Here is a 23,898-nt window from a genome sequence, read left to right on the forward strand (position 1 = left end):
TGCGATTTGCGTTGACCCAACCCTATATCATCCCCTAGAGAATCTCCATCATTTTACCAAACAATTTTTTGGATGTTTTGGGGTGTTTTTGGTTGCGATTTCCGTCGACCCAACCCTATATCATCCCCTAGAGAATCTCCATATTTTTATCAAACAATTTTTTAGATGTTTTGGGGTGTTTTTGGTTGCGATTTCCGTTGACCCAACCCTATATCATCCCCTAGAGAATCTCCATTTTATTATCAAACAATTTTTTGGATGTTTTGGGGTGTTTTTGGTTGCGATTTGCGTTGACCCAACCCTATATCATCCCCTAGAGAATCTCCATTATTTTACCGAACAATTTTTTACATGTTTTGGGGTGTTTTTGGTTGCGATTTGCGTTGACCCAACCCTATATCATCCCCTAGAGAATCTCCATTATTTTACCGAACAATTTTTTACATGTTTTGGGGTGTTTTTGGTTGCGATTTCCGTTGACCCAACCCTATATCATCCCCTAGAGAATCTCCATTTTTTTATCAAACAATTTTTTAGATGTTTTTGGTTGCGATTTCCGTTGACCCAACCCTATATCATCCCCTAGAGAATCTCCATTTTTTTATCAAACAATTTTTTAGATGTTTTGGGGTGTTTTTGGTTGCGATTTGCGTTGACCCAACCCTATATCATCCCCTAGAGAATCTCCATCATTTTACCAAACAATTTTTTGGATGTTTTGGGGTGTTTTTGGTTGCGATTTCCGTTGACCCAACCCTATATCATCCCCTAGAGAATCTCCATCATTTTACCAAACAATTTTTGGGGCGGTTTGGGGTGTTTTTGGCTGCGATTTCCGTCGACCCAACCCTATATCATTCCCTAGAGAATCTCCATTTTATTATCAAAGAATTTTTTAAAGGTTTTGGGGTGATTTTGGTTGCGATTTCCATTGACCCAACCCTATATCATCCCCTAGAGAATCTCCGTTTTTTTACCAAACAATTTTTGGGGGTGTTTTTGGGGGTGATTTATGCCAACCCAACCCTATATCATCCCCCGGAGAATCTCCATCATTTTACCAAACAATTTTTTGGATGTTTTGGGGTGTTTTTGGTTGCGATTTCCGTCGACCCAACCCTATATCATCCCCTAGAGAATCTCCATATTTTTATCAAACAATTTTTTAGATGTTTTGGGGTGTTTTTGGTTGCGATTTCCGTTGACCCAACCCTATATCATCCCCTAGAGAATCTCCATTTTATTATCAAACAATTTTTTGGATGTTTTGGGGTGTTTTTGGTTGCGATTTCCGTTGACCCAACCCTATATCATCCCCCGGACAATCTCCATTTTATTATCAAAGAATTTTTTTAAGGTTTTGGGGTGTTTTTGGTTTCGATTTCTGTTGACCCAACCCTATATCATCCCCTAGAGAATCTCCATTTTTTTATCAAACAATTTTTTAGATGTTTTGGGGTGTTTTTGGTTGTGATTTGCGTCGACCCAACCCTATATCATCCCCTAGAGAATCTCCATTTTTTCACCAAACAATTTTTGGGGCGGTTTGGGGTGTTTTTGGTTGCGATTTCCGTTGACCCAACCCTATATCATCCCCTAGAGAATCTCCATTTTTTTATCAAACAATTTTTTAGATGTTTTGGGGTGTTTTTGGTTGCGATTTGCGTTGACCCAACCCTATATCATCCCCTAGAGAATCTCCATTATTTTACCGAACAATTTTTTACATGTTTTGGGGTGTTTTTGGTTGCGATTTCCGTTGACCCAACCCTATATCATCCCCCGGAGAATCTCCATTTTTTTACCAAACAATTTTTGGGGCGGTTTGGGGTGTTTTTGGTTGCGATTTCCGTTGACCCAACCCTATATCATCCCCTAGAGAATCTCCATTTTTTTATCAAACAATTTTTTAGATGTTTTTGGTTGCGATTTCTGTTGACCCAACCCTATATCATCCCCTAGAGAATCTCCATCATTTTACCAAACAATTTTTTGGATGTTTTGGGGTGTTTTTGGTTGCGATTTCCGTTGACCCAACCCTATATCATCCCCTAGAGAATCTCCATTTTTTTACCAAACAATTTTTGGGGCAGTTTGGGGTGTTTTTGGTTGCGATTTGCGTTGACCCAACCCTATATCATCCCCTAGAGAATCTCCATTATTTTACCGAACAATTTTTTACATGTTTTGGGGTGTTTTTGGTTGCGATTTCCGTTGACCCAACCCTATATCATCCCCTAGAGAATCTCCATTTTTTTATCAAACAATTTTTTAGATGTTTTTGGTTGCGATTTCCGTCGACCCAACCCTATATCATCCCCTAGAGAATCTCCATTTTTTTATCAAACAATTTTTTAGATGTTTTTGGTTGCGATTTCCGTTGACCCAACCCTATATCATCCCCTAGAGAATCTCCATCATTTTACCAAACAATTTTTTGGATGTTTTGGGGTGTTTTTGGTTGCGATTTCCGTTGACCCAACCCTATATCATCCCCTAGAGAATCTCCATTTTTTTACCAAACAATTTTTGGGGCAGTTTGGGGTGTTTTTGGTTGCGATTTGCGTTGACCCAACCCTATATCATCCCCTAGAGAATCTCCTTTTTTTTATCAAACAATTTTTTAGATGTTTTGGGGTGTTTTTGGTTGCGATTTCCGTTGACCCAACCCTATATCATCCCCCGGAGAATCTCCATTTTATTATCAAAGAATTTTTTAAAGGTTTTGGGGTGTTTTTGGTTGCGATTTCCGTCGACCCAACCCTATATCATCCCCTAGAGAATCTCCATTTTTTTATCAAACAATTTTTTAGATGTTTTGGGGTGTTTTTGGTTGCGATTTCCGTTGACCCAACCCTATATCATCCCCTAGAGAATCTCCATTTTTTTATCAAACAATTTTTTAGATGTTTTTGGTTGCGATTTCCGTTGACCCAACCCTATATCATCCCCTAGAGAATCTCCTTTTTTTTATCAAACAATTTTTTGGATGTTTTGGGGTGTTTTTGGTTGCGATTTCCGTCGACCCAACCCTATATCATCCCCTAGAGAATCTCCATCATTTTACCAAACAATTTTTTGGATGTTTTGGGGTGTTTTTGGTTGCGATTTCCGTTGACCCAACCCTATATCATCCCCTAGAGAATCTCCATTTTTTTACCAAACAATTTTTGGGGCAGTTTGGGGTGTTTTTGGTTGCGATTTGCGTTGACCCAACCCTATATCATCCCCTAGAGAATCTCCTTTTTTTTATCAAACAATTTTTTAGATGTTTTGGGGTGTTTTTGGTTGCGATTTCCGTTGACCCAACCCTATATCATCCCCCGGAGAATCTCCATTTTATTATCAAAGAATTTTTTAAAGGTTTTGGGGTGTTTTTGGTTGCGATTTCCGTCGACCCAACCCTATATCATCCCCTAGAGAATCTCCATTTTTTTATCAAACAATTTTTTAGATGTTTTGGGGTGTTTTTGGTTGCGATTTCCGTTGACCCAACCCTATATCATCCCCTAGAGAATCTCCATTTTTTTATCAAACAATTTTTTAGATGTTTTTGGTTGCGATTTCCGTTGACCCAACCCTATATCATCCCCTAGAGAATCTCCTTTTTTTTATCAAACAATTTTTTAGATGTTTTGGGGTGTTTTTGGTTGCGATTTCCGTTGACCCAACCCTATATCATCCCCTAGAGAATCTCCATCATTTTACCAAACAATTTTTTGGATGTTTTGGGGTGTTTTTGGTTGCGATTTGCGTTGACCCAACCCTATATCATCCCCTAGAGAATCTCCATTTTTTTACCAAACAATTTTTTAGATGTTTTGGGGTGTTTTTGGTTGCGATTTCCGTTGACCCAACCCTATATCATCCCCCGGAGAATCTCCATTTTTTTACCAAACAATTTTTGGGGCGGTTTGGGGTGTTTTTGGTTGCGATTTCCGTTGACCCAACCCTATATCATCCCCCGGACAATCTCCATTTTTTTATCAAACAATTTTTTACATGTTTTGGGGTGTTTTTGGTTGCGATTTGCGTTGACCCAACCCTATATCATCCCCCGGACAATCTCCATTTTTTTATCAAACAATTTTTTGAATGTTTTGGGCTGTTTTTGGTTGCGATTTGCGTTGACCCAACCCTATATCATCCCCTAGAGAATCTCCATTATTTTACCGAACAATTTTTTACATGTTTTGGGGTGTTTTTGGTTGCGATTTGCGTTGACCCAACCCTATATCATCCCCTAGAGAATCTCCATTTTTTTATCAAACAATTTTTTAGATGTTTTTGGTTGCGATTTCCGTCGACCCAACCCTATATCATCCCCTAGAGAATCTCCATCATTTTACCAAACAATTTTTTGGATGTTTTGGGGTGTTTTTGGTTGCGATTTCCGTTGACCCAACCCTATATCATCCCCCGGAGAATCTCCATTTTTTTACCAAACAATTTTTGGGGCGGTTTGGGGTGTTTTTGGTTGCGATTTGCGTTGACCCAACCCTATATCATCCCCTAGAGAATCTCCTTTTTTTTATCAAACAATTTTTTAGATGTTTTGGGGTGTTTTTGGTTGCGATTTCCGTTGACCCAACCCTATATCATCCCCCGGAGAATCTCCATCATTTTACCAAACAATTTTTTGGATGTTTTGGGGTGTTTTTGGTTGCGATTTCCGTTGACCCAACCCTATATCACCCCCCGGAGAATCTCTGCTCCCGCGCGGTGGGTATATTTTTCGGGGGGGGGGTAGCCGTTAGATTCCGGGTGGGTTTGGGGGGGGTCGGTTAACCCCCGCCGTGCCGCGCAGGAGGCGGAGGTGGAGCACCGGGTGGCGGAGATGAAACGCGAAGGCTTCTGGTCGTTACGGCGTTTACCCAAAGTCCCGGAACCGGCCCGCCCCAAGGTCCACTGGGATTATCTCTGCGAGGAGATGCAGTGGTTGGCCGCCGACTTCGCCCAGGAACGACGCTGGAAGAGGGGCGTGGCCCGCAAGGTGGGGACCCCGCCCGCAGCGGGGTGGGTGGCGGGACGCGCACGCGCACGCGAGACTCGACCCTGGAGCGCCTGCTGGTGGTCTGGTGGCATCTCGGAGGGGTTCGGAGGAGATTGAGGCGACGCCCAGCCTTATACGAGCCCCTGGAGAAGCCCCGGTGGCATCTCGGAGGGGTTCGGAGGAGATTGAGGCGACGCCCAGCCTTATACGAGCCCCTGGAGAAGCCCCAGTGGCATCTCGGAGGGGTTCGGAGGAGATTGAGGCGACGCCCAGCCTTATACAAGCCCCTAGAGAAGCCCCAGTGGCATCTCGGAGGGGTTCGGAGGAGATTGAGGCGACGCCCAGCCTTATACGAGCCCCTAGAGAAGCCCCGGTGGCATCTCGGAGGGGTTCGGAGGAGATTGAGGCGACGCCCAGCCTTATACGAGCCCCTGGAGAAGCCCCGGTGGCATCTCGGAGGGGTTCGGAGGAGATTGAGGCGACGCCCAGCCTTATACGAGCCCCTGGAGAAGCCCCGGTGGCATCTCGGAGGGGTTGGGGTGGGGTTTGGGGGATGTTCAACCTCCTGGAGAACCTGTTTTGGGGTGCTGGGAGGGTTTTGGGGCGCTGGGAAGGTTTTGGGGTGCCCCCTGCACCCATGGGTGCTCCCCCCCACCCACGGGTCCCCCCTTTTCGGTGCCGGTCCCACCACGACCACCAGCAGAAGAACAACCAAACTTTTGGGGGGTTATCATGGATTCCGAAGAAGTTTTGGGGTGCTGGGAGGGTTTTGGGGTGCTGGGAGGGTTTTGGGGTGCCCCCTGCACCCATGGGTGCTCCCCCCCACCTATGGGTGCTGCCCCCCACCCACGGGTCCCCCCTTTTCGGTGTCGGTCCCACCACGACCACCAGCAGAAGAACAACTACATTTTTGGGGGGTTATCATGGATTCCGAAGAAGTTTTGGGGCGCTGGGAAGTTTTTGGGGCGCTGGGAAGGTTTTGGGGTGCCCCCCGCACCCATGGGTGCTGCCCCCCACCTATGGGTGCTGCCCCCCACCCATGGGTCCCCCCTTTTCGGTGTCGGTCCCACCACGACCACCAGCAGAACAACAACCAAAAGTTTTTTTTGGGGGGTATCACGGGTTCCCCAGAGGTTTTGGGGTGCTGGGAGGGTTTTGGGGTGCTGGGAAGGTTTTGGGGTGCTGGGAAGGTTTTGGGGTGCCCCCCGCACCCATGGGTGCTGCCCCCCACCCACGGGTCCCCCCTTTTCGGTGCCGGTCCCACCACGACCACCAGCAGAACAACAACCAAACTTTTGGGGGGTTATCATGGATTCCGAAGAAGTTTTGGGGCGCTGGGAGGGTTTTGGGGTGCTGGGAAGGTTTTGGGGTGCCCCCCGCACCCATGGGTGCTGCCCCCCACCTATGGGTGCTGCCCCCCACCCACGGGTCCCCCCTTTTCGGTGCCGGTCCCACCACAACCACCAGCAGAACAACCACCAAACTTTTGGGGGGTTATCATGGATTCCGAAGAAGTTTTGGGGTGCTGGGAGGGTTTTGGGGTGCTGGGAAGTTTTTGGGGTCCCCCCCCCCGCACCCATGGGTGCTGCCCCCCCACCCATGGGTGCCCCCTTTTCGGTGCCGGTCCCACCACGACCACCAGCAGAACAACAACCAAAAGTTTTTTTTGGGGGGTATCACGGGTTCCCCAGAGGTTTTGGGGTGCTGGGAAGGTTTTGGGGTGCCCCCTGCACCCATGGGTGCTGCCCCCCACCCACGGGTCCCCCCTTTTCGGTGTCGGTCCCACCACGACCACCAGCAGAAGAACAACCAAATTTTTTGGGGGGTTATCATGGATTCCGAAGAAGTTTTGGGGTGCTGGGAGGGTTTTGGGGTGCTGGGAAGGTTTTGGGGTGCCCCCTGCACCCATGGGTGCTGCCCCCCACCTATGGGTGCTGCCCCCCACCCATGGGTCCCCCCTTTTCGGTGCCGGTCCCACCACAACCACCAGCAGAAGAACAACCAAACTTTTGGGGGGTTATCATGGATTCCGAAGAAGTTTTGGGGCGCTGGGAAGTTTTTGGGGCGCTGGGAAGTTTTTGGGGTCCCCCCCCCCGCACCCATGGGTGCTGCCCCCCACCCATGGGTCCCCCCTTTTCGGTGTCGGTCCCACCACGACCACCACCAGCAGAACAACCAAAAGGTTTTTTTGGGGGGTATCACGGGTTCCCCAGAGGTTTTGGGGTGCTGGGAAGGTTTTGGGGTGCTGGGAGGGTTTTGGGGTGCCCCCCGCACCCATGGGTGCTGCCCCCCACCCATGGGTCCCCCCTTTTCGGTGCCGGTCCCACCACAACCACCAGCAGAAGAACAACCAAACTTTTGGGGGGTTATCATGGATTCCGAAGAAGTTTTGGGGCGCTGGGAGGGTTTTGGGGTGCTGGGAGGGTTTCGGGGTGCCCCCCGCACCCATGGGTGCTGCCCCCCACCCACGGGTGCCCCCCCAGGTGGTGCGGATGGTGATGCGTCACCACGAGGAGCAGCGGCAGAAGGAGGAACGGGCCAAGCGGGAGGAACAGGCCAAGCTGCGCCGGGTGGCCGCCGCCATCGCCAAGGAGGTCAAACAGTTCTGGAGCAACGTGGAGAAGGTGGGCTACCGACCCCCACCCGTGGGTGGCCACCCTGCCCCACCCCGTGGGTGCCCCCCGCCCCCTCGTAGCCACCCGGGGAGGGGGGGGTGGATCTTCTTCACGTGGGGAGGGACCGGGTGGCCAACAGCCCCCGTGGGTGCGGGGCGGCACGTTCCTGACACCTGCCGTGGGCTACCAACCCCCCTCAGGTGGCCACCACCGCCTGGGTGCTGGGCAGGGTGTATCTAGTTACGCTTGGGCCACTGATGTTCTGAAGTGGCTAGCGGTTCTTCTCGGTGGCCACCAATGCCCAAGGCACCCATGGGTGCTGGGCAGGGTATATCTAGCTATCCTTGGGCCACCAATGTTCCGAAGTGGCTACCAGTTTTTCTCGGTGGCCACCAACGCCCAAGGCACCCATGGGTGCTCGGCAGGGTGTATGTAGTTACTCTTGGGCTACCAATGTTTTTATGTGGCTACCAGTTCTCCTCGGTGGCCACCAACACCCAAGGCACCCATGGGTGTTTGGCAGGGTGTATCTAGTTACACTTGGGCCACCAGTGTTTCCATGTGGCTACCAGTTCTTCTCGGTGGCCACCAACACCCAAGGCACCCATGGGTGTTTGGCAGGGTGTATCTAGTTACACTTGGGCCACCAGTGTTTCGATGTGGCTACCAGTTCTTCTCGGTGGCCACCAACACCCAAGGCACCTATGGGTGCTGGGCAGGGTATATCTAGCTATCCTTGGGCCACCAATGTTCCGAAGTGGCTACCAGTTTTTCTCGGTGGCCACCAACGCCCAAGGCACCCATGGGTGCTCGGCAGGGTGTATGTAGTTACTCTTGGGCTACCAATGTTTTTATGTGGCTACCAGTTCTCCTCGGTGGCCACCAACACCCAAGGCACCCATGGGTGCTCGGCAGGGTGTATCTAGTTACACTTGGGCCACCAGTGTTTCCATGTGGCTACCAGTTCTTCTCGGTGGCCACCAACGCGCAAGGCTCCCATGGGTGCTCAGCAGGGTGTATCTAGTTACTCTTGGGCTACCAATGTTTTTATGTGGCTACCAGTTCTTCTCGGTGGCCACCAACACCCAGGGCACCCATGCGTGCCCGGCAGGGTGTATCTTGCTATCGTTGGGCTACCAGTGTTTCCACGTGGCTACCAGTTCTTCTTGGTGGCCACCAACCCTCAGGGCACTCTCGCTTCTCAGCCTGGCCACCTCTGGGCTACCAGCCCCCGCCAGGTGGCTGCCATCCCCTGGGCACCCAGGAGTGCCCAACGGTACGTCCCTGACTGCCTATTGGCTACCAAGTTTCTCTGTGTGGCCACCACTGTCTGGGACATCCAAAGGTGCTCAATGCCCTCTCTCCTCCTAGCGTAGCTACCGCTGGGCTACCAAACCATCTCGGTGGTGGCCACCCTCTTTGTGGCACCCGTGGGTGCGCAACACCCCATACCAAATCACTGTGGGCTACCAACTTCTTCTAGTTGGCCACAACCCAAGGGTTATTGGCACTCCGTGACCTTGGGCTACCAAAACCTCTCGGTGGCCACCCACCCCGGGAGCTCCCAAGGGTGCCCAGTCTTCTGTCGCTGCTGGGCTACCAAATCCCCTTTCCTGGCCACCACCCATTGGGTGTCCCCACACCCAGCCTTCTAGCTTGGTCATTCATTGGGCTACCACCCCTTGCTGAGTGGCCACTAACTCCTGGGGTACCCAAGAGTGCCCAACACCACATCTCCAACCCCCCCAGTGGGCTACCAAGCTCTCTTGGGTGGCCACCATCACCCTTGGCAGCCATTTTGTCCTAGCGGTACAGGACGTGGCTGGTGGGTGACCATTGTGGTCATTGAGTGGCTAGTTGGTGACCTCAGTAGCCATTGGGTGGCCATTGGTCCTTTATGGTGGCCCACGGGCACCTGTTAGGCTCCACGGTGGCCAGTGGATACTTCTGGTGTCTGGTGGTCACCTGCAGTGGCCCACTGGTTGCCCATGGTGGCCATTGAGTGGCCAAAACGGATATTGGGTGGCCGTGGTGGCTCTTGGGGTTGCCAGTAGCCACCAGTGAGTGGCCAGTGGTTGCTTGTGGTGGCCATTAGGTGCTCGTTGCATGCCCACGCTGCCCTGTGGTCATGGTTGCGGTGGCCACTGGGCACCTGTTTGTTGCCCTTGATGACCACTCAGTGGCTACTGAGTGCTTGTGGTGGCTATTGGTTGCTCGTGGTGCCTGCTGGTTGCCCATGGTGGCTATTGGATGGCTCTTGGCTATTGGTTGCCTGTATTGGCCCTTGGGTGGCCATTGGTTGCCCATGGTGGCTGTTGGGTGGCCATCGGTTAGCCATGTTGGCTTCTGATTGGCTGTTGGTTGCCTACCACCCTGGTAGCCGTTGGGTGGTAGTTGGTTGCCTGTGGTGGCTGTTGGTTGCCCACAGTAGCCATTGGGTGGTGATTTTGCCCGTGGTGGCCATTGAGTGGCCATTGGCCACCGGATGGCTGTTGGTCATGTGTGTTGGCTGTTGGTTGCCCGTGGTGGCCATTGGTTGCCCGTGGTGGCCATTGGGTGGCTTTTGGTCATCGGTGTTGGCCATTGGTTGCCCGTGGTGGCTGTTGGGTGGCCATTGGTCACGTGGTAGCCATTGGGTGGTAGTTGGTCACCCGTGGTGGCTGTTAGGTGGCCACTGGTTGCATGTGGTGGCCATTGGGTGGCCGTTAGTGACCCGTGGTGGCTGTTGCATGACGTTGGGTGGCCACTGGTGATACCAGGGCCGCTGGGTGGCTCATAGTGACCTGTGGTGGCCATTAGATGACGTTTGGTGGCCACTGATGGCCGAGGTTGCCGATAGAGACCGATGGTGGCTGTTGGTGACCTGAGGTGGCCACTGGGTGGCTGTTAGTGACCCGCAGTGGCCATTGGATGACATGGGGTGGCCACTGGCGACCCAGGGTGGCTGTTGGAGGACGTTGGGTGGCCACTGGTGACCTAAGGTGGGCACTGGGGGGCTGTGACCTGTGGTGGCCGTTGGATGACATTGGGTGGCCACTGGTTACCAGAGGTGGCCACTAGTGACCCAAGATGGCTGTTGGGTGGCTGTTGGTGACCCAGGGTGGCCATTAGATGATGTTTAGTGGCCACTGGTGACCCAAGGTGGCTCTTGGGTGGCTGTTAGGGACCCCTGGTGGCCAATAGATGATTTTAGGTGGCCACTAGTGATCTGAGGTGGCCATTGGATGACATTGTGTGGCCACTGGTGACCCGAGGTGGCCGTTAGTGACTCACGGTGGCCGCTAGTGACCCAAGATGGCTGTTGGGTGGCTGTTGGTGACCCAGTGTGGCTATTAGATGAGGTTTGGTGGCCACTGGTGATCCCAGTTGGCTGTTGGGTGGCTGTTAGTGATCTTTGGTGGCTATTAGATAACGTTTGGTGGCCACTGGTGACCCGAGGTGGCTGTTGGGTGGCTGTTGGTGACCCAGGGTGGCCATTAGATGACGTTTGGTGGCCACCGGTGACCCGAGGTGGTTGTTAATGACCCGTGGTGGCCATTAGATGATATTGAGTGGCCACTGGTGACCCGAGGTGGCTGTTGGTGACCCAGGGTGGCCATTAGATGACGTTTGGTGGCCCACCGGTGACCCGAGGTGGTTAATGACCCGTGGTGGCCATTAGATGATATTGAGTGGCCACTGGTGACCCGAGGTGGCCGTTAGTGACTCACGGTGGCCGCTAGTGACCCAAGATGGCTGTTGGGTGGCTGTTGGTGACCCAGTGTGGCTATTAGATGAGGTTTGGTGGCCACTGGTGATCCCAGTTGGCTGTTGGGTGGTTGTTGGTGACCCAGGGTGGCCATTAGATGACGTTTGGTGGCCACCGGTGACCCGAGGTGGTTGTTAATGACCCGTGGTGGCCATTAGATGATATTGAGTGGCCACTGGTGACCCGAGGTGGCTGGTGGTACCTGGAAGTGGCTGCTGGATGATGGTGGGTGGCTATTAGTGACCTGTGGTGGCTATTAGACGATGTTTGGTGGCCATTGGTGACCCAAGGTGGCTGTTGGGCTGCTGTTAGTAGTGACCCCTGGTGGCCAGTAGATGACATTGGGTGGCCACTAGTGACCCAAGGTGGCAGTTGGGTGGCTACTAGATAATGTTTGGTGGCCACTGGTGACCCCAGGTGGCTGTTGGTGCCCTGAGGTGGCTATTAAATGATGTTTGGTGGCCACTGGTGACCCCAGGTGGCTGTTAGTGGCCCATGGCAGCCATTATATGATGTTGGGTGGCCACTAGTGACCCTAGCTGGCTGTTGGGTGGCTGTTAAATGACATTTGGTGGCTACTGGTGACCCAGGGTGGCTATTAAATGACGTTTGGTGGCCACTGGTGACCCAAGGTGGTTCTTGGGTGGCTGTTGGTTACCCAAGGTGGCTATTAAATGAGATTTGGTGGCCACTGGTGACCCAGGGTGGCTGTTGGTGACCCAGGGTGGCTATTAAATGACATTTGGTGGCCACTGGTGACCCAAGGTGGCTCTTGGGTGGCTGTTGGTTACCCAAGGTGGCTATTAAATGACATTTGGTGGCCACTGGTGACCCAAGGTGGCTCTTGGGTGGCTGTTGGTGACCCAGGATGGCTATTAAATGACATTTGGTGGCTACTGGTGACCCAGGGTGGCTATTAAATGATATTTTGGTGGCTACTGGTGACCCAGGGTGGCTGTTGGTGACCCAGGGTGGCTATTAAATGACGTTTGGTGGCCACTGGTGACCCAAGGTGGCTCTTGGGTGGCTGTTGGTTACCCAAGGTGGCTATTAAATGACATTTGGTGGCTACTGGTGACCCGAGGTGGCTGTTGGTGACCCAGGGTGGCTGTTGGTGACCCAGGGTGGCTATTAAATGACATTTTGTGGCCACTGGTGACCCAGACTGTTTGCTGGGTGGCTGTCGGTGCCCCGTGTTGACCCTTGGATGACATTTGTTGGCCACTGGTGACCCGAGGTGTTTGTTAATGACCCGCGGGTGGCCCTTGGATGACGTCAGGTGGCCGCTGGCCACCCGAGGTGGCCGCTGGGTGCTGAGGCGCGGCGGTGGCCCGCAGGTGGTGCAGTTCAAGCAGCAGTCGCGCCTGGAGGAGAAGCGGAAGAAGGCCCTGGACCTGCAGCTCGATTTCATCGTGGGCCAGACCGAGAAGTACTCGGACCTGCTGAGCCGCAGCCTCAACGCCCCCCGCGCCCCCCCCGGGGCCCCCCGTCGGGCCCCCCCAGCCCCCCACTCCCACCTCGCCCCCCAAGGTGGGTCCCATCGACCGGGGTGGGGGGCACCCAAGGAGGAGTTGGGGACGCCGGGGATCGGGGAAAGGAGGGCATTGAGATAGGGTGGGGGCGAGGGGTTGGGGGCGTCTGTGGGTGGTGGGGAGGGCAAGGGGGGACACCCATGGGTGCTGGGGAGAGGGTGGGGGGTACCCAGAGAGGGTGGGGATGAGGGACAGGGTAACCCATGGGTGCTGGGGCGGGGGGGAGAAGGGGTTGGGGGCACCCATGGGTGTTGGAGAGGGGACAGGGACACCCAGAGAGGGTGGGGATGAGGGACAGGGGCACCCATGGGTGCTGGGGAGGGGGAAAAGGGGTTGGGGGCACCCATGGGTGCTGGAGAGGGGGTGGGGGGTACCCAGAGAGGGTGGGGATGAGGGACAGGGTAACCCATGGGTGCTGGGGGGGGGGAAAAGGGGCTGGGGGCACCCATGGGTGCTGGAGAGGGGGTGGGGGGTACCCAGAGAGGGTGGGGATGAGGGACAGGGTAACCCATGGGTGCTGGGGCGGGGGGGAGAAGGGGTTGGGGGCACCCATGGGTGCTGGAGAGGGGACAGGGACACCCAGAGAGGGTGGGGATGAGGGACAGGGGCACCCATGGGTGCTGGGGAGGGGGAAAAGGGGTTGGGGGCATCCATGAGTGCTGGGGAGGGGATGGGGGCGCCTAAAGAGGGTGAAGATGAGTGACAGGGGCACCCATGGGTGCTGGAGAGGGGACGAGGACACCCAAAGAGGGTGGGGACAAGAGGCACAGTTTACTCATGGGTGCTGGGAAGGGTCCAAGGGGTTGGGGGCACCCATGGGTGTTGGAGAGGGGACAGGGACCCCCAGAGAGGTTGGGGACAGGAGAACGGGGGCACCTGGAGGGAACAGGGGGCACCCAGGGCCACCCCTGGGGGCCGGAGAGGTGACAAGAACCTCACCGCCTCCCCAAGGACAGCGACGGAGGGTGTCTGGGTGCCACCCATGGGTGCTGACCCACCCGCCCCCCCCCCCCTTTTTTTTTTTTCTCCTCCCGCCACCGCAGACGGGGACATGGAGCCACTGGACGAGGACGTCGCCGAGGGTCCCCCCCACCCCGAGGCGCGTCACCGCGAGCTGGAGCTGCTCAAGCGGGAGGGGGAGCTGCCCCTGGAGGAGCTGCTGGGCTCCCTGCCCCCCCAGGTACCCCCCCCACCCTGCCCCCCACCTTGGGGACCCCCCTAGGACCCCCCTCGCTCACCCCTGTGTCCGTGTGTCCCCCCCCCCCAAGGCGCTGCTGCGGAGGAACAAGCGGCCTTGGGAGCCCCGCGAGGAGGATGAGGAGTTCGCGGCCGAGGAGGAGGAGGGTGAGGACGTGGGGGGGGTGTCACCCTGCCCTGGGGGGCTGTCACCCATTTCTGGGGTTCTGTCACCCATCCTTGGGGTCTTGTCACCCATTTGTGGGGCTCTGTTAACCTGTCTTTGAGGTCTGTCACCTGTTCTTGGGGTCTGTCACCCTTTTCTGGGGGTTTGTCACCCACCCTTGAGGGTCTGTCACCCGTTTCTGTGGTCCTGTCACCCATCCTTGAGGGTCTGTCACCCGTCCTTGGTGTCTGTCACCCATTTCTGGGTTTCTGTCACCCCTCCCAAGTGGTCTGACACTTGCCCTTGGGGTTTGTCACCCATCCTTGAGGGTCTGTCACCTGTCCTCGGCGGGGTTGTCACCCGTCCTTGGGGGCTGTCACCCTTTTCTGGGCTTCTGTCACCCATCCTTGAGGGTCTGTCACCTGTTCTTAAGGGTCTGTCACCCCTCCTTGAGGGTCTGTCACCCATTTCTGGGGGTCTGTCACCCGTCCTTGGTGTCTGTCACCCATCCCAAGTGGTCTGACACCTGTCCTTGGGGTTTGTCACCCATCTTTGAGGGTCTGTCACCTGTCCTCGGCGGGGTTGTCACCCGTCCTTGGGGGCTGTCGCCCATTTTTGGGTTTCTGTCACCCCTCCCAAGTGGTCTGACACCTGTCCTTGGGGTTTGTCACCCATCCTTGGGGGTCTGTCACCCGTCCTTGGGGGCTGTCACCCATTTCTGGGGTTTCTGTCACCCATCCCAAGTGGTCTGACACCTATCCTTGGGGTTTGTCACCCATCCTTGAGGGTCTGTCACCCGTTTCTGTGGTCCTGTCACCCATCCTTGAGGGTCTGTCACCCGTCCTTGGTGTCTGTCACCCATTTCTGGGTTTCTGTCACCCCTCCCAAGTGGTCTGACACTTGCCCTTGGGGTTTGTCACCCATCCTTGAGGGTCTGTCACCTGTCCTCGGCGGGGTTATCACCCGTCCTTGGGGGCTGTCACCCTTTTCTGGGCTTCTGTCACCTGTTCTTGGGGTCTGTCACCCTTTTCTGGGCTTCTGTCACCCATCCTTGAGGGTCTGTCACCTGTCCTCGGCGGGGTTATCACCCGTCCTTGGGGGCTGTCACCCATTTCTGGGGCTCCGTTACCCATCCCAAGTGGTCTGTCACCCATTTCTGGGGTTCTGTCACCCGCCCTTGGGGTCCATCACCTATTTGTGGGGTTGCGTCACTCATTCCAAGTGGTCTGTCACCCATTTTTGGGGGTTCTGTCACTCATCCTTGAGGACCTGTCACCTGTCCTTGGGGTCTCTTCACATTTCTGGGGGCCTGTCACCCCTCTCCAGGGGGCTGTAGCCGGTCTTCAGCCTCTGTCACCCATTTGTGGGTGTCTGTCACCCATCCTTGGGGTCTGTCACCCTTTTCTGCGTCTCTTCTCACGCATCTTTGGGGCCTGTCACCCATTTCTGTGCTCTCGTCACCCATCCCCAGGGGGCTGTAGCCGGTCTTCAGCCTCTGTCACCCATTCGTGGGTGTCTGTCACCTGTTCTTGGGGTCTGTCACCCATTTGGGAGAGTTTGTCACCCCTTCTTGGGCTTTGTCACCCATTTCTGGGGCTCTGTCACCCATCCTGACAGTCACCCATTTCTGGGGCTCTCGTCACCCATTTCTGGGGGCCTGTCACCCCTCTCCAGGGGGCTGTAGCCGGTCTTCAGCCTCTGTCACCCATTTGTGGGTGTCTGTCACCCATCCTTGGGGTCTGTCACCCCTTCTTGGGCTTTGTCACCCATTTCTGGGGCTCTGTCACCCATTGGGCACATTGTCACCCCGCTGGGTCTCCTGGGATGGGTGCTCCGGGCCCTGGGGACGGTGTCACCTGCTGTGGGGGTGACGTCACCCCCCAACTCGGGCGCGGTGTCACCCGCTGGGTCCCCCCAGGCGAGGACGAGGAGGAGACAATCGCGGCGCAGGAGCGGCTGGAGGGAGACGTCGACCACAAGCAGGAGCTGGACGACCTGGCCCGCGAGGGTGAGTGCAGCACCCATGGGTGCCCCCCCGCACCCACACGGGGACGCGGGGACACACGTGTGTGGGGACATGCGTGTGAGGAGCTGGGGACACGCGTGTCTGAAGGGATGGGGGGTGCGTGTGTGTGGGACGTGTGTGGGGACAGACATGTGCGGGGACACGTGCGTGGGGACACAGGGGTCGTGTGTGTAGGGACAGACACGTATGTGCAGGGACACGTGTGGGGACATGGGACGTGTGTGTAGGGATGGACACGTATATACGGGGACACGTGTGTTGGGACACGGGATGTGTGTGTAGGGGCAGACATGTATGTGCAGGGACATGTGTGGGGATAGGAACACGCCTGCCTGAAGGGACAGATATGTATGTGTGGGGACACGTGTGTCAGGACACAGGGGATGTGTGTGTAGGGACAGACATGTGTGTGCAGGGACATGTGTGGGGACAGGAACACGCGTGCTTGAAGGGACAGACATGTATGTGCGGGGACATAGGAGATGTGTGTAGGGAGAGACATGTATGTGCAGGGACGTGTGTGGGGACACGTGTGCGAGGACATGGGGGGCACGCGTGCAGAGACGTGGAGGTCCATGTGTTCCAAGACACACGTGTGCAGGGACACGCGTGTGCCAGGGCTTGGCAACACACCTGTGTGGAGACACGAGGACACACGTGTGAGAGGACAGGGACATACACATGTGCAGGCAGGGGGGTGCCCCCCACCCTGCGTGTTTTGAGCGTGTTTTAAGCATGTTTTAAGCGTGTGTGTGTCCCGCAGGGGCGCTGCCGATGGAGGAGCTGCTGCAGAAATACGCCGGCGCCTTCGCTGACTCCGACTGCGACTCCCCGCCCGGCGCCAGCAGCACCCGCTCGGGTAGGGGCACCCATGGGTGCTGGGTGGGGGCGCCCCTGGGTGCTCTAGGGTCACACCTGGGTGCTCTGCAGCCCCCCCGGTGTTATAGAACCACCTATGGGTGCTACGGGGTGGCTCTGGGTGCTCTGGGGTCACCTCTGGGTGTCGTTGGGCCACCCGTGGGTGTCGTTGGGCCACCCGTGGGTGTCGTTGGGTCGCCCGTGGGCGCTCTAGGGCCACCCGTGGGTGTCGGTGGGTCGCCCGTGGGTGTCGTTGGGTCGCCCGTGGGTGCTCTAGGGCCACCTGTGGGTGTCGGTGGGTCGCCCGTGGGCGCTCTAGGGCCACCCGTGGGTGTCGGTGGGCCGCCCGTGGGCGCTCTAGGGCCACCCGTGGGTGTCGTTGGGTTGCCCATGGGTGTCGGTGGGTCGCCCGTGGGTGCTCTAGGGCCACCCGTGGGTGTCGGTGGGTCACCTATGGGTGCTCTAGGGCCACCCGTGGGTGTCGGTGGGTCACCTATGGGTGCTCTAGGGCCACCCTTGGCTCCTATAGAGCCCTACCCAGGTGCTGTAGGGTCACCCATGGGTGCTCTAGGGTCACCTTTGGGTCCTAGAGACCACCCCTCAGCTACCATAGGACCACCCACGGGTGCTGCCACTAGCCCCGCCCCCAGCACCCACCTGTCCCCTCCCACCTCCAGACTCGCCGGCAGCCGAGAGCGATGACGAGGAAGAGGAGGAGGAGGAAGACGAGGAAGAAGACGAAGAAGACGAAGAGGAAGAAGAGGAAGAAGAAGAAGAAGAGGAAGAAGAAGAAGAAGAAGAACAGGAGGAGACCGAGGCGGGTGCCCCTGCCCCTGAGGACCCCTCCCCACCACCGGGCACCCAAGAGCACCCAGGGGGACCCCCACCAGCGGCCCCCCCGGCCCCCTCGGCCGCGCCCACCCCCAAGAAGGAGATCACCGACATCGCCGCCGCGGCCGAGAGCCTCCAACCCAAGGGCTACACCTTGGCCACCACCCAAGTAATTTCTTCCCTTTATCCCTCCCCAGCACCCATGGGTGCTACCGGGATTGGGGGGGGGTCACCTATTTTTACCCTTTTTTTTTTTTTTTAAGGTGAAAACACCCATCCCACACCTCCTCCGGGGCACCCTCCGGGAGTACCAGCACATCGGCCTCGATTGGTTGGTCACCATGTACGAGAAGAAACTCAACGGCATCTTGGCCGACGAGATGGGTTTGGGCAAGACCATCCAAACCATCTCCCTCCTGGCCCACCTCGCCTGCGAGAAGGGTGAGGGGTGCCCCCCACCCAACGCCCGACCCACCCCAGGGTGACCCTGCTCTCTCTTGGGGCTTTTGGGAGGCCTTGGGGTGACCTGGGGGTGCTTTGGGGTCTTGGGAGGGTCTTTAGATCGTTGGGGGGCTGTGGGGGCTTGGGAGGGTCTTGAAGGGTCCTCTGAGCACCCATGGGTGCTGTGGGGGCTTTGTAGGGTCTTAGGACCCATCTGAGTACCGTTGGGTGCTGTGGAGTCTTTGTAGACTCTTTAGGACCCATCTGAGCACCCTTGGGTGCTCTGGGGTCTTTGTAGGTCTTTGTAGACTCTTTAGGACCCATCTGAGCACCCTTGGGTGCTCTGGGGTCTTTGTAGGGTCTTTAGGACCCATCTGAGCACCCTTGGGTGCTCTGGGGTCTTTGTAGGGTCTTTAGGACCCATCTGAGCACCCTTGGGTGCTGTAGGCTCCTTACAGGCTCTGTAGGTCCTCATGGCCTCCTCGAGCACCCATGGGTGCTGTAGGCTCCTCATAGGCTCTGTAGGCTCCTCATGGCCTCCTCGAGCACCCATGGGTGCTGTAGGCTCCTCATAGGCTCTGTAGGTCCTCATGGCCCCCTCGAGCACCCATGGGTGCTGTAGGCTCCTCATAGGCTCTGTAGGTCCTCATGGCCCCCTTGAGCACCCACGGGTGCTGTAGGCTCCTTATAGGCTCTGTAGGTCCTCATGGCCCCCTTGAGCACCCATGGGTGCTGTAGGCTCCTCATAGGCTCTGTAGGTCCTCATGGCCCCCTCGAGCACCCATGGGTGCTGTAGGCTCCTCATGGCCTCCTCGAGCACCCATGGGTGCTGTAGGCTCCTCATAGGCTCTGTAGGTCCTCATGGCCCCCTCGAGCACCCATGGGTGCTGTAGGCTCCTCATAGGCTCTGTAGGTCCTCATGGCCCCCTTGAGCACCCACGGGTGCTGTAGGCTCCTCATAGGCTCTGTAGGTCCTCATGGCCCCCTTGAGCACCCATGGGTGCTGTAGGCTCCTCATGGCCTCCTCGAGCACCCATGGGTGCTGTAGGCTCCTCATAGGCTCTGTAGGTCCTCATGGCCCCCTCGAGCACCCATGGGTGCTGTAGGCTCCTCATAGGCTCTGTAGGTCCTCATGGCCCCCTTGAGCACCCACGGGTGCTGTAGGCTCCTTATAGGCTCTGTAGGTCCTCATGGCCCCCTTGAGCACCCATGGGTGCTGTAGGCTCCTCATGGCCTCCTTGAGCACCCATGGGTGCTGTAGGCTCCTCATAGGCTCTGTAGGTCCTCATGGCCCCCTTGAACACCCATGGGTGCTGTAGGCTCCTCATAGGCTCTGTAGGTCCTCATGGCCCCCTTGAGCACCCACGGGTGCTGTAGGCTCCTTATAGGCTCTGTAGGTCCTCATGGCCCCCTTGAGCACCCATGGGTGCTGTAGGCTCCTCATGGCCTCCTCGAGCACCCATGGGTGCTGTAGGCTCCTCATAGGCTCTGTAGGTCCTCATGGCCCCCTTGAACACCCATGGGTGCTGTAGGCTCCTCGTAGGACCTCTCCGTTCTCCCCAACTTCTCTCAACATTTGTGGGTGCTGTAGATTTCTCCTCGAACCCGTAGCTCCCCGTGAACTCCCCGAACGCCCCTGGGCGCTGTACGCTCTGTATCTCCTCGCGGGTTCCCTGAGCACCCATGGGTGCTCCCCCCAACACCCACCTCCTCCTGACGCCGCCCCCCCTCCCCGCAGGCAGCTGGGGCCCCCACCTCATCATCGTGCCCACCAGCGTGATGCTCAACTGGGAGATGGAGCTCAAGCGCTGGTGCCCCAGTTTCAAGATCCTCACCTACTACGGGGCGCAGAAGGAGCGGCGGCTGAAGCGGCAGGTGAACCCCAATCCCCCAGGGAGGGTTTTGGGGGGTCATTTGACCCCACCCTGACCTTCCTTGGGCTCCCCCCCTACCCCCAAACCCCCCCCCACACCCCACCCTGACCCCCACCCAGGGCTGGACCAAACCCAACGCCTTCCACGTCTGCATCACCTCCTACAAGTTGGTCCTCCAGGACCATCAAGCTTTTCGGCGGAAAAACTGGAAGTACCTGATTCTGGATGAGGCCCAGAACATCAAAAACTTCAAATCCCAACGCTGGCAGTCGCTCCTCAACTTCAACAGGTCCGGGGGAGTGTGGGTGGGGGGCACCCATGGGTGCTGTGGGGTGCTGCAAGAAGTTGGGGACACCTCGGGGCGCTGAGGAAGGCGGGTGCAGGTGGAAAAGACCTGGGGTTCTGAGGCTCTTGGAGCACCTTGTGCATGTTGGGGGGCACCCTGGGGATGTTAGGGGGCACCCTGGGGATGTTAGGGGGCACCCTGGGGATGTTGGGGGGCACCCATGGGTGCTGTGGGGTGCTGCAAGAAGTTGGGGACACCTCGGGGCGCTGAGGAAGGCGGGTGCAGGTGGAAGAGACCTGGGGTTCTGAGGCTCTTGGAGCACTGTGGGGATGTTGGGGGGCGCCCTGAGAAGGTGGGGAGCACCCTGAGAAGGTGGGGAGCACCCTGGGGATGTTGGGGGGCACCCATGGGTGCTGTGGGGTGCTGCAAGAAGTGGGGGACACCTCGGGGCGCTGAGGAAGGCGGGTGCAGGTGGAAGAGACCTGGGGTTCTGAGGCTCTTGGAGCACTGTGGGGATGTTGGGGGGCGCCCTGAGAAGGTGGGGAGCACCCCGGGGATGTTGGGGGGCATCCATGGGTGCTATGGGGCACCCCGAGGGGCTGGATGACACCTTGGGGTGCTCAGGGATGGGGTTGTGTTGACAAAGACTTGGGGTGCTGAGGTGGTTGGGGCACTGTGGGGATGTTGGGGGCAGCCTGAGAAGGTGGGGGAGCACCCTGGGGATGTTTGGGGGCACCCATGGGTGCTCAGTAACTGCCTGGGGGTACCTGTAGGTGCTCAGTAGCCGCCTGGGGGCACCCATGGGTGCTCGGTAGCCGCCTGGGGGCACCCATGGGTGCTCAGTAGCTGCCTGGGGGTACCTGCGGATGCTCTGTAGCCCCCCATAGCACCCATGGGTGCTTGGTAGCCGCCTGGGGGCACCCGTGGGTGCTCGGTAGCCTGCTGGGGGCACCCATGGGTGCCCAGTAGCCACCTGGGGGCACCCATGGGTGCTCAGTAGCCTCCTGGGGGCACCCATGGGTGCTCAGTAGCCTCCTGGGGGCACCCATGGGTGCTCAGTAGCTGTCTGGGGGTGCCCTGTAGCTGCCTAGGGGCACCCATGGGTGCTCAGTAGCTGTCTGGGGGCACCCGTGGGTGCTCGGTAGCCGCCTGGGGGCACCCATGGGTGCTCAATAGCCGCCTGGGGGCACCCATGGGTGCTCAGTCGCCACCCGGGCGTACCTACAGGTGCTCCGTAGCCCCCCTGGGAGCACCCTCAGTCGCTCCGTACTTCCCTTACGGTTTCTCTCTTAACTCCCTGCGGGCGTCGGCGAGGGGGGGGGGGAGACGAGGAGCACCCATGGGCGCTGGGTGAGTGATGGGTGCTCCCTCCCCGCAGCCAGCGGCGGCTGTTGCTGACGGGGACGCCGCTGCAGAACAGCCTGATGGAGCTGTGGTCCCTCATGCACTTCCTGATGCCCCGCGTCTTCCAGTCCCACCGGGAATTCAAGGAGTGGTTCTCCAACCCCCTCACCGGCATGATCGAGGGGAGCCAGGAGTACAACGAGAGCCTCGTCAAGCGCCTCCATAAGGTTGGGGGGGGGGGGGAGCACCCCAAAATTCGAGGGGTGGGGGTGGAGGGGTGGGTGCAGGTTTGGTTTAAGGGTGAAACTAGCCGCGGGGTGGCCCTGGGTGGGGTGGGAATGGTGGTGTCGGGGCGGGGGGGGGGGGTGACGAGGGGTTTAGTGGTGGGAGGGGGTTTTGGTTCGGGGTGTGGCTGGGTGGGGGTGTCCCTGTTTTGGGGTGTAGCTGGGTAAGGGTGACGCTCTCGTTGGGGTGTGGCTGGGTGGGGGTGTCCCTGTTTTGGGGTGTAGCTGGGTGGGGATGTCTTTGTTTTGGGGTGTAGGTGGGGGCGGGTGTCCCTGTTTTGGGGTGTAGCTGGGTAAGGGTGACCCTCTCGGTGGGGTGTAGCTGGGTCTGGGTGTCATTGTTTTGGGGTGTAGCTGGGTGGGGGTGTCCCCGTTTTGGGGTGTAGCTGGGTGGGAGTGACTCTTGGGGAAGGTGGGTGGGTGTGGGTGTCCCCCTTTTGGGGTGTAGCTGGGTGTGGGCGGCATTGTTTTGGGGTGTAGCTGGGTAAGGGTGACCCTCTCGTTGGGGTGTAGCTGGGTGGGGGTGTCCCTGTTTTGGGGTGTAGCTGGGTAAGGGTGACCCTCTTGTTGGGGTGTAGCTGGGTGTGGGTATCCCCGTTTTCGGGTGTAGCTGGGTGGGGGTGTCTTTGTTTTGGGGTGTAGGTGGGGGTGGGTGTCACCATTTTGGGGTGTAGCTGGGTGGGAGTGACTCTTTGGGGGGGTAGGTGGGGGCGGGTGTCCCTGTTTTGGGGTGTAGCTGAGTGCAGGTGACCCTCTCGTTGGGGTGTAGCTGGGTGCGGGTGTCCCCATTTTTGGGTGTCGCTGGGTGGGGGTGACCCCACTTTTGAGTGACCCCTGGTTTGGGGTGTAGCTGGGTGGGGGTGTCATTGTTTTGGGGTGTAGTTGGCTGTGGGCAAATCTTTCTTTGGGGTGTAGGTGGGGGGGGGGGGGTCCCCATTTTGGAGTGTCACTGGGTGGGGGTGACCCCATTTTGGGGTACAGCCGGGTGGGGCAACCCCCATTTTGAGGTGACCCTCATTTTGGGGTGTAGCCGGGTGAGGGTGTCGCTGTTTTGCGACATAACTGGGTGCTGATAATGCTTCTGGGGGGCGGGGAAATCGTTTGGGGGTGACCCCCATTTTGGGGTGACCCCATTTTTTGCCCGATCCCCGTTTTGGGGTGATCGTTGGTCTTTAGGGTGCAGCTGAGTTGGGGTGTCCCCGTTTTTAGGGTGTAGCTGGGTGGGTGTCACTTTTTCAGGCTAATTCTTCTTCCGGGGGGCGGCTGAGCGGGCGCACCCCCATTTTAGGGGCGGTACCCCCATTTTTGAACCCAGCTGGCTCAGCCACACACCCCCCCTGCGCACCCCATTTTTTTGGGTACCCCCATTTCGGGTGGTACTTGAACACGGGTCACACCCCCCCCCCCCCCGCCCCGTTGTAGGGCGTCCCTGTTCCGCAGCTCGTTGCGGAGTTGGGGAAAGGGGGTGGGTCACCCCTATACGACGGGATGGAACCCCGAAACGCGCCACCAGCTGATTGGCCTCTCCCCCCTCCCCGCCCCCTCCAGGTGCTCCGCCCCTTCCTGTTGCGCCGCCTGAAGGTGGACGTGGAGAAGCAGATGCCCAAAAAATACGAACACGTCCTCAAGTGCCGCCTCTCCAAGCGCCAACGGTACCTCTACGACGACTTCATGGGCCAAGCCAGGTGGGTGACGCGTCCCTCGGTGTCCCTACGTGTGTCCCC

At 57.4% G+C, this 23,898-nt stretch overlaps 1 protein-coding gene across 1 annotated transcript in view; it reads left to right on the forward strand.

Annotated features, from left to right (window-relative positions):
- The window catches only part of SRCAP (Snf2 related CREBBP activator protein), a 57,080-nt gene that overhangs the window by 5,391 nt on the left and 27,791 nt on the right, over positions 1–23,898 (forward strand). The window contains 13 exon segments of the mRNA XM_074930958.1: positions 4,808–4,993; positions 7,477–7,617; positions 12,694–12,886; positions 13,932–14,083; positions 14,085–14,232; positions 16,149–16,238; positions 17,020–17,115; positions 17,792–18,114; positions 18,209–18,386; positions 20,125–20,261; positions 20,380–20,549; positions 21,925–22,117; positions 23,723–23,859. Coding sequence (XP_074787059.1) covers positions 4,808–4,993; positions 7,477–7,617; positions 12,694–12,886; positions 13,932–14,083; positions 14,085–14,232; positions 16,149–16,238; positions 17,020–17,115; positions 17,792–18,114; positions 18,209–18,386; positions 20,125–20,261; positions 20,380–20,549; positions 21,925–22,117; positions 23,723–23,859 — 2,144 coding nt within the window.

The sequence above is a fragment of the Athene noctua genome, chromosome 37, assembly GCF_965140245.1.
Source record: "Athene noctua chromosome 37, bAthNoc1.hap1.1, whole genome shotgun sequence".
Taxonomy (NCBI): Eukaryota; Metazoa; Chordata; class Aves; order Strigiformes; family Strigidae; genus Athene; species Athene noctua.